The sequence below is a fragment of the Pleurodeles waltl genome, chromosome 6 (assembly GCF_031143425.1).
Source record: "Pleurodeles waltl isolate 20211129_DDA chromosome 6, aPleWal1.hap1.20221129, whole genome shotgun sequence".
In the NCBI taxonomy this organism is placed as follows: Eukaryota; Metazoa; Chordata; class Amphibia; order Caudata; family Salamandridae; genus Pleurodeles; species Pleurodeles waltl.
Window position 1 is genome coordinate 1,663,365,624 of NC_090445.1, and position 10,207 is coordinate 1,663,375,830.

At 48.3% G+C, this 10,207-nt stretch overlaps 1 protein-coding gene across 1 annotated transcript in view; it reads right to left on the minus strand.

Moving 5' to 3' along the window:
• GPSM1 (G protein signaling modulator 1) overlaps positions 1 to 9,730 on the minus strand; it is a 581,170-nt gene extending 571,440 nt beyond the window's left edge. The window contains exon 1 of the mRNA XM_069241618.1: positions 9,507 to 9,730. Within this exon, the coding sequence (XP_069097719.1) occupies positions 9,507 to 9,565 (59 nt within the window). The 5' untranslated portion in view covers positions 9,566 to 9,730. The remainder of the gene's footprint in view (positions 1 to 9,506) is intronic.
• Between the last annotated feature and the right edge of the window lie 477 nt (positions 9,731 to 10,207).

The following is a 10,207-nucleotide window of genomic DNA, read 5'->3' on the forward strand; positions in this document are numbered from 1 at the left end:
AAGATGTAGAGGTTATATGCTAGAGAGAAAGAAGCTTGCCCTGCTGCTGGTTAAGATGCAGAGGTTACATGCTAGAGAGAATGAAGCGTGCCCAGCTACTGGTTGAGATGCACAGGTGTTATGCTGCTGGTGAAAATGCAGAGGTTAAATCCTAGAGAGAAAGAAGCTTGCCCTGCTGCTGGTTAAGATGTAGAGGTTATGTGCTAGAGAGAATGAAGCTTGCCCTGCTGCTGGTTGAGATGCAGAGTTTATATGCTGCCAAGAAAGAAGCTTGCCCTGCTGCTGGTTAAGATGCAGAGGTTGTATGCTAGAGAGAAAGAAGTTTGTCCTGCTGCTGGTTAAGATGCAGAGGTTGTATGCTAGAGAGAAAGAAGTTTGTCCTGCTGCTGGTTAAGATGCAGAGGTTGTATGCTAGAGAGAAAGAAGCTTGTCCTGCTGCTGGTTAAGATGCAGCGGTTGTATGCTAGAGAGAAAGAAGCTTGTTCTGCTGCTGGTTAAGATGCTGAGCTTATATGCAACAGAGAAAGAAGCTTGCCCTGCTGCTGGTTGAGATGCAGAGGTTATATGCTATAAATAAAGAAGTATGCCCTGCTGTTGGTTGAGATGCAGAGATTTTATGCTAGAGAGAAAGAAGCTTGCCCTGCTGCTAGTTGAGATGCAGAGGTTATATGCTACAGAGAAAGAAGCTTGCCCTGCAGCTGGTTGAGATGCAGAGGTTATGTGCTAGAGAGAAAGAAGCTTGCCCTGATGCTGGTTAATATACAGAGGTTGTATGCTAGAGAGAAAGAAGCTTGTCCTGCTGCTGGTTAAGATTATATGCTAGAGAGAAAGAAGTTTACCCTGCTGCTGGTTGAGATGCGGAAGTTATATGCTAGAGAGAAAGAAGCTTGTCCTGCTGCTGGTTAAGATGTAGAGGTTATAAGCTAGAGAGAAAGAAGCTTGCCCTGCTGCTGGTTGAGATGTAGAGGTTATATGTTAGAAATAAAGAATGCGCCCTGATACTGGTTAAGATGTAGAGGTTATATGTTAGAGAGAAAATACCAGATTAATGTGCACGCTGGAGAAGCTTGCAGTGCCACTGCTGCCCCTTGATGTACCCTCTGAATGTGTGTGCTGGAGAAGGTTGCTCTGCCACTGTTGTCCCTGATGTGCCCATTGAGTGTGTGTGATAGAGAATCTTGCTCAGTCACTGCTGCCCTTGATGTACCAGATTCATGTGTAATCTAGAGAAGCTTGCAATGTAATTGCTGCTTTTGATGTAGTAGATGAATGTGTGCTAGAGAAGCTTGCAATGCCACTGCTGTCCATGATGTACCAGATTCATGTGTAATCTAGAGAAGCTTGCAATGTAATTGCTGCTCTTGATGTACTAGATGAATGTGTGCTAGAGAAGCTTGCAATGCCACTGCTGCCCATGATGTACCCATTGATGTGTATGCTAGAGACGCTTGCCCTGCCATTGCTGCTAATGATGTACCAGATGAGAATCTTTCAATGCTGCTGTTACCCATGATATACCTTTAGTGTGTGTGTCGGAGAAGCTTGCCCTATCATTGGGGCGGGTGCCCCTGGCCCATCATTCTGTATGTGAGGGGCTCGTGTCTCTTCCAACAATGATTCCCAGTGCACTAGGGGAGCTGCCCATCACCCTGGGTTGAACCTTCCATCCGCAGTAGGCGAAGCTGGCACTGCCTTCCCGAAGAGGCGCTTATTTACATATAAAATGCTTTCTGCAGAAGCTGAAGACCACTTTTCAAAGCAGCCCTTCTCCCTCCGCACACAAAAGTTTATTTTTATTTTTTTAATAACAATGCTTCCTTCTCTGCCCTCTCGAGAGAGCCTTGCAGTAATTTAGTAACCCACCCCTCCCCCACCCCCCCACCGGCCGGCCAGCACAAAACCCAATTAGGATTCGCTTATTACAAAAATGCGTCTGTGTGCCTCATAGCAGCATGCTCAGTCCTAGCGCGCTGCACAATGAATAATGGATTCATTTATTCAAATTACACCGAGGCGCAGGGGGAGGCACCCGGCAAAGGAGGCGCAGAATCTCAATAAAAGGGAAGTGCCAGAAATGGCCCTGGATGGCTCCGGGGTGCCAGGGGTGGGTTTTGTGCCACGGAGGCTGGGAGGGTGCACAGTCTGAAAAACAATGTTTGATGCAGGGTGCAAACAGAGTCTATTCTATATTTTGGCTAGCCCCCCGTCGCGTCATCCCTCTTCAGACATGCCTGATGCCACCCGCCTCCCTAAAGTACGGAAGACGAGATGACAGTAGTGGCAACCACCATCTGAACTTCGCTGTGCCAACTTTTGCCTCTTTACCAGTTCACCTGTTCTGAGGTCTGCCAAAATTCTGCAGTTAGACTGATACACTGTAACCTTGGTCAACCATGGCCATCCAGGGTCAACTGTGGAGAAACCATAGATAACAAGAGTTTGTCAATTAGCACAGGAAAGGGATATCTGGGATGAAAGCATTGAAACTGCTCAAAACCACCCTGACAACTCCACCCATAAATATATCTCCTGATGATCCCCAGCCACTAGACACTGTGCGTCCGGATACTCATTCAGCTCAACCACCAACATCTACTCCACATTCCAGAAGATACAAGCGATACAGACCGTGGATAAAGCACATTAGTGACCTAGGCAATAGGTGAATCACCAGCAGGGGCCTAGACTATGGATGAAGCCACCACGAGCCAGGACTATGGATGAAAAACCAACATGGGCCCAGACTACAGATGGAGCACCAACATGGGCCTAGACCGTGAAAGATGTGTCACCCTGTGCCCAGACTGTGAAAGAGATACCACCACAAGTGACTATGGATGAAGCACCAACATGGGCCCAGAATTTGAAAGAAGTGCCACAGTGGGCCCAGACTATGAATGAAGATCAAACAGGGGCCCAGATTATGCAAAATATACCATCATGGGTGCAGACTATGGAAAAAATGCCACCCTGGGCACAGACTATGGATGAAGAAACAACAGGGACATAGACTGTGGAAGAAGGACCAACAGGGGCCCAGGATTAAGCACCAACACCCAGCCCAGACTATGGAAGAAATGCCACCACAGGTAAAAACTATTGAAGTGCTGCCATGGGCCAGACTGTTGATAATGCTCTAACAGGGGCCCAGACAATGGAAGAAGTGGTACCCTGTGCCCAGACTATGGAAAACGTACCACCATGGGTCCAGGCTATGGAGTAAGAACCAACAGAGGGCCAGACTATGGAGTAAAACCCAACTGATGCCCAGAATATGGATGGAGCACCAACAGAGGGCCACACTATGAAAGAAGTACCACTATGGGCCGAGACTGTGGAAGAAGTGCCACCACATGTTAAGACTATGGAAGAATTGCCACAAGGGGCACAGTGTATGGAAGAAGTGCCACCTTGGTCGCAGTCTATGGAAAAGTGCCACAGTGAGGCCATATATGGATGGAGAACTAAAAGGGGAATGGACACTTCGGAAGAAGTGCCCCCATGGGATAAAACTAGAAGTAGCACCAATAGGAGCCGGGACTACGGAAGAAGAGCCATCAGGGGCCCAGAATACAGATGAAGCACCACCGGAGCCCAGAATATGGCTGATGCAGCAACAAGTGCCCAGACTATACATGAAGCACCGCCCGGGGGGTCAGACTATACATGAAGCACCGCCAGGGGGGTCAGACTATACATGAAGCACCGCCAGGGGGGTCAGACTATACATGAAGCACCGCCAGGGGGGTCAGACTATACATGAAGCACCGCCCGGGGGGGCAGACTATACATGAAGCACCGCCCGGGGGGGGGCAGACTATACATGAAGCACCGCCCGGGGGGGGCAGACTATACATGAAGCACCGCCCGGGGGGGCAGACTATACATGAAGCACCGCCCGGGGGGGCAGACTATACATGAAGCACCGCCCGGGGGGGCAGACTATACATGAAGCACCGCCAGGGGGGCAGACTATACATGAAGCACTGCCAGGGGGGGCAGACTATACATGAAGCACCGCCAGGGGGGGCAGACTATACATGAAGCACCGCCAGGGGGGGCAGACTATACATGAAGCACCGCCAGGGGGGGCAGACTATACATGAAGCACCGCCCGGGGGGTCAGACTATACATGAAGCACCGCCAGGGGGGGGCAGACTATACATGAAGCGCCGCCAGGGGGGTCAGACTATACATGAAGCGCCGCCAGGGGGGTCAGACTATACATGAAGCGCCGCCAGGGGGGTCAGACTATACATGAAGCACCGCCGGGGGGGGGGGGGGGGGGTCAGACTATAGGTGATGCTGGATGAAGCACAGCAGGGTCTGATCTGTTTGTTATGAAAATGTATGGCAAAAGCAGTAGGGTTGTAATATTTATTGTGAAAATCATATGTTAAATACAGAAGGTCTTAGAGGGTGGATTGTTATCTCACTGAGTTAAAGCCTGTAGAGAGTTGTTTTGTTACAGGGAATCTACAAGAGTAATTAGTGGTTGAGGGTTTGGTGCTGGTTACCCACTTTGACAAACATTAGGGTTAGAATATTTGCACTGTGCTAATCCTTTTAGGCCCTTTTAGGAGGGCTTGTGGAAGTTGTATATTTTTGCGAACACTTGTAATTTAATGACTTTATGCCTGATGGACGCCTAGTAGGAAAGTCTATGCTCAGTACAATTACTCTTGTTTAGGGTGACTAGCCAGCAATAAAGGCTAGAGGGTTGATAGGTTTATTGGGGAAAGTTATGTCAGATACCCTAAGTCTAACCTGTTTAGTATAGAAAATGACAAAAGGCAGAAGGCCTGACATATGTTGTGAAAATTATCTGTTAAAACCAAGAGGGATTTAATGGTGCATTTGGTGGGCACTCTCCTACATAGAATCTCACATACTACTGTAGTAAGCAAGGGTTGTGTTAGTTACTTCGTATGACAAACCCTGGGGTAGAAGATCTGCACTGTGATCACCCCTTCTATAACCTTTTCAGGGGACCTGGCAGGTGTAATTGTCTGCAGGGCCCCTTTAAGAAAAAAAAAAAAAATAATAATCTACGTATAGAGACTCAATTAGAGGGTTTTTGGGTCAACTCTTTTATTCTGCTTGAGTGTTGCTCACGTTCTGCTTCTCCTGACAGCATACTACATGGGACAAAGGATTAGCCTATTTCTGCCATTGGCTCTCTTGCCCAGTGAGCAACAGCAGTTTGTCTGAAATGAGGGTACGTCACTGCCTGGGCTGGTGACCGCGTCTTTAGTTTTCCATTTTTAGTATGGGCATAGCTGTGCGCAAGCGCTGCTTTTCCAACGTGTTGGTATGTATCTGGGCTTTTGACCACTCCCACCACACGCCCATCACTATCACTCGTTCATGGGCTTGCCTTTCAAAAATCCTTTGTTATCATTGGTAAATGCTTTACGTTTGTCCCTCCTTGGGGCAGTTTTGTTACCACCTTGCGGACCGACCCTTTTACATGGATAATTGCACTTTTGCAGAAAACTTTGCGCGCCGACTTCTTTTTCCTTTTGTGTCTCTTCTTTGCCCTCACACCATATGGGAAAGAAGGAGGAAGAAAAAAACAAAAGAGTGTCACAATAGGAGAAAACAGAAAGCTGCAAGAGTGAGCTGAAGAGGCAGGGAGTGGCTGTAAATGGATTGAAGAGGTCCGAGATGGCTTCAGAATTACGCTATGGCAGTATTCTGAGATCGCACATTCAATTGCATCAGCCGCGTGTTTAAGAGGAGGGCTTTGGGCACCAGCACATTTTTATTTTCAAATTAAACACTGGCTCACGCTCATGGCGGCTGTGGCGCTTTGAATCGGCTTACTTTTGTCAAATGTTTACATTTTTATTTTTAGCTTGTGTGTCAGGAAAAGTCCAGTTAGGAATTTACAACGCTAATAGCTCTATCTTGGGCAAACGCGAGACCCTTTGCATTTCAAATGCTCAAACCCACTCTGACAACTTCACCCATAAATGTTTCTACTGACGATCCCCAGCCACTAGGCACTGTGCGCCCAGATACTCATTCAGCGCAACCACCAACATCTACTCCACGCTCCAGAAGATACAAGGGATACAGACCATGGATGAAGCACATTGGAGACCCAGGCGGTGGATGAATCACCAACAGAGGCCCGGACTATGCATGAAGTGTCATCTGTAGCATATAACATCTTGTGTGGCCACTATTTCTAAACTGGGTGGCCATCGTGGAAAAGTATTGTTCATAGTAAATCACTATTACTGTTCCAAGATTGCCATCGTGTTTAGAAGCATTATTTTGGTCACTTTGGATCAATGCAACAGTGAAACAATATTCACTTTAGCATTTAAAGATGGCCGCAGTTTACTGACTGACCATCTTGGGATGTTGTGCACGGTGAAACATTGTTCTAAGATGGTCAACATCTTGTAAACGTGGCTGCTGTTATGGAACTTTAAATCAATAATACACTATATACAATATATATCATTGCAAGGCAGCCACTCAATGCTTTGTTTCATTGCATTCTGGGTAGAGCAAACAAGTCCCCACCAAGTTTAGGCAACACCATGTTTTCTTCTTCCAACTTTTCTTCTTTTAATTTAGGCTTTATTTGCTTGTTTACTTTGTGTGCCTGTTCTATTGTGGGTGGGTAAGTGGGCGAATGCAAGAATGAGTCGGTGGGTGGATGAATGAATATACGAGTGCGAAGATTATTGGCAGTGCTCGTATGCCTAAACTCACCGTGATTAAAGAGACACTTTTAGTTATAAGCCAGGCCTGTTGGCATTGCCTGTGCTTGTTTCGTATGCAGTGTCCCCTGGCCTCCAGGGTAAAGAGTGGAATTTGTTTCATCGAGTGTTAAACGACCTTCCCCTGGACCCTCACTCACAGCATCCTATCAGCTACATTTCATAGAAGGTACAGAATGTGTCCTTTTGGTTATGTTAGTTTTAGTGGAAGCAAGCATCCGAGTGCCAATAACGGCTTAACCAGGTATCCAAATATAAACCACTTTATCCCCATGTGCCACTGGCCACTCATCTCTCCAGAGTGCACCTGACACACACAAACAATAGACACTGGGTGATGTGCCTTCTCCGCTGTGTGTTTCTGGAGGGAGCTGGAGTGGGCGATGCCTGGCTGGAACACGATGCACAGTCAGGCAGGGCACCTTGACACGTCTCTTATGCTTAGCTAGGTTTTTTTTTCCCCCCAACAAGGACAGCGCTGGATGCTCACAAACCCTCACACGGCATCCCAGGGTCATGTCCCCTTCAAGGGCAGCATTGTGTGTGATGAATAGGCAAGAGCTCTGCAGGCTTGAAGGGAGGCTGGGGTAGGGCAGGCCTGACACTCCACAGGTGAGTGTTGTGGTATGTTATGCTCTGTTAGGGGTATGTCGCTTATGTAAATAGCGCTTGACACTCCCAGAAGATCTCTTCAAGGTGCTGAACAGGTAAGCAGGGGCGGGAGAGACAGAAACGAGGAAACAGGGGAGAGGAAAGGAGGCGGCACGATATAAGGAGGAAGGTGCTTTGTGGGTGACGTGGTCGCCCCAAAACACTAATACCACACCGGACAGAGGGCTATAGGGGGCAGCCCTAGGCGCCTGGCAGGGATCGAGGGAGTGGGAAGAGTATTGAGAGGGCAGGGGAACAGAAGGTGTTGAGTTATTTCTACTTAGTGACATTGTCCAGGATTGTTTACATAGGGCGCATCATAACAGCACTTAGTCCGTTCGTGGGCACCCCCAGTCTGAGGTCAGACAATGGAAGTGACAGCACCGTTGGTCTTTAGTGATGTGAGAGGATCACAGTGGATTATAACAACGAGGACCACGCTTCAAAAATGGAGAAACTAGTCATGACCCCACTCTTTGGAAAACACAGTCAGTTACCCGTAGCAACAGGGATACAGGGGTTTCTTGCAGATGCTGAGAGGTCCAGACAATGGCATCTACAAAAACAAACTGTTGCCAGAAGTATTCAGTCAAAGTCCTCCGGTCTCCCGGGCCCTACACGCATAACTCCCCCAGTCCAGGGTTTGCATTACATTCTTATACCTGTACTCCTGCGTATCCCAGAATAAAAATCAGGATGACAAGTTCCAGAATGCAGAGTAAAACACCTTGACTGGATAAGCTACTCACGCATGGACCGGAAAAAGTGGGAGTTTTGTTGGACAGACTATTGGAATCCTCCCCCACCCCAACCCCCAACTTCAGATGCATTCAAATAGTTTTTAGGAAGAGGAACAGCATTTCTCACATAGTAGCTCGGTGGGTTGTGTTACTGTTTCGGAGATCTGTGTTCCCACATTCGTCAGTGCAACTTCATCTTTCATCCTTTTGAGAACCTTGGAGTCGGTAGCGCTGAGCTGGGCAACAGTAGCACTTTTTTTAAGGCTTTCCGGATAACTACAAGTTGACAGGACAATATTTTCATCAGTTTGATGTAAACACACCAAGACTACGACTCCCAGAATGCACCTATTTGAATACTGTAGCTTAGGACTGAAACCAAGACGCTTGGCAGACGTGGAGTGCTCGTGGGCTCTGAGTACATGGCCTGTGTGAGACTGTATCACCAGGAAACGTCATGAAATAAATGAATGCTCGCAAAACTGCCGCGGAAGACGTAGCGCGACGCTGTGTGACAAGTCGTGCAAGGTGCACCGGAAAAAGCAGATTCTGTTGAAAGAAGACGGCTACTGACAAGATGTTCTCCCAGAAAACCAGAGTTCTAGAAACATAAGGTGGCAATATGAGTGAAGAATGAAAGGTATGGCGCACCGACAGAAAGCCAGGCACAGTTTCACACATCCAACCCTGGGCAGCATCTCTGCACACCCAGCTGAGCATTTTATAATAACAACATACACAACGAACCGCATTTTCATAGTGATGGTGAGTCCCGTGTTGTATCTATTCTCTATTATAATGAATACCATATATAGCTCCTACTTCAATCTGAACCGCAGCTAGGCGTTGTGGTTAACGGCATTTTTTAACCAACGCAAAAGGATGAAAAACTGGGTGAGTCTCACTGGGATTGAAGCTTCCAAACGCCACTTTGAAACAAATTAGCAGCAGGCGCTTTGCCCCACTGGGCTAGGGTGGCACGGGCTCATTATAAATCCGCATGATTGCGCTCCACATCCCTCCTCTTGAACAAACGACAAAAACTGTAAAGAAATGAACACACCGTCCGAAAACCCATTACCAGTGCGGATACACTACCAACTTTAGTAGCTATGCTCCTACTTTCCCACGACCCCTTCTCCTAGAATGAATGGCTTAATAATTGAGACCCTCGTAAATCTTAAGTTGTTCTTCGGAGGTACTTCAATCATGGACGTCTATTTGCATTTTGGCCCTTGTAGCTGTTACTACAAGTACCAGAATGCAATGCGGAATCACGGCCGTATGAGCTGTTATGACATGACGCAGGGCACCTCGCGATCCCCGGAAGAGCCAGACCCACAACGGGAAGGGGTGCAAGGGCCATGGCTGCCTTACCTCGAGTGCAGCCTCCTGGCGCCGGGGTCCGGGTGCTCGCTGTGCAGGAGGAGAGCCATAAACTGGAGGAGGAAACACAAAGCAGCTGACAGCCTTCCAGGCACTGGCCAGCCGAGGAGGCAGAATCCAGCCCCAGCAGACAGCCCGGGGAGGGAGGGAGCGTGCCAGGCGCCCAGTTCCTGGTCCCTAGTCTAACTGTTCATGCTATGGCAGCTAGGAAGTGGGGTGTGTAGTACACACAAACTGCAGCAGGCCCCGCCCCGCGCCTGTGACGTCACCACAGCTCACACCGTCAAGGGGGCCGGGCTCCTCCGTCCTCTTTATCTCTCCCCAGAAGGACCTCATCTGTGCCCGTCTGACGTGACCACCGGACGGACGGACACCCACCAGCCCGCCCTCCCATCCTCGTGCTAAAGCTGCCTGCACAACCAGCACCGGTGCCGCAATACTGAGATTTTCAGCAGATTTTATAATGCCCTCAGTGCGCCTGGGAAATACGCACAACTTACAAGGCAGAAAATTAAAAAAAACATTTCTAGCGCTTCCTTCGTTTGTCTAAAGCGCTATGTGTGGCAGTAGTAGGTGGGACCTCCAGAACGATACAGATTGCTACCAGTGCAATCAACATCTGCTCATGATGCCAAGACGCCTGCCTCTGTAGGTATGGCACAGTGCACCAGTGGTGCTGGTTTATATACATC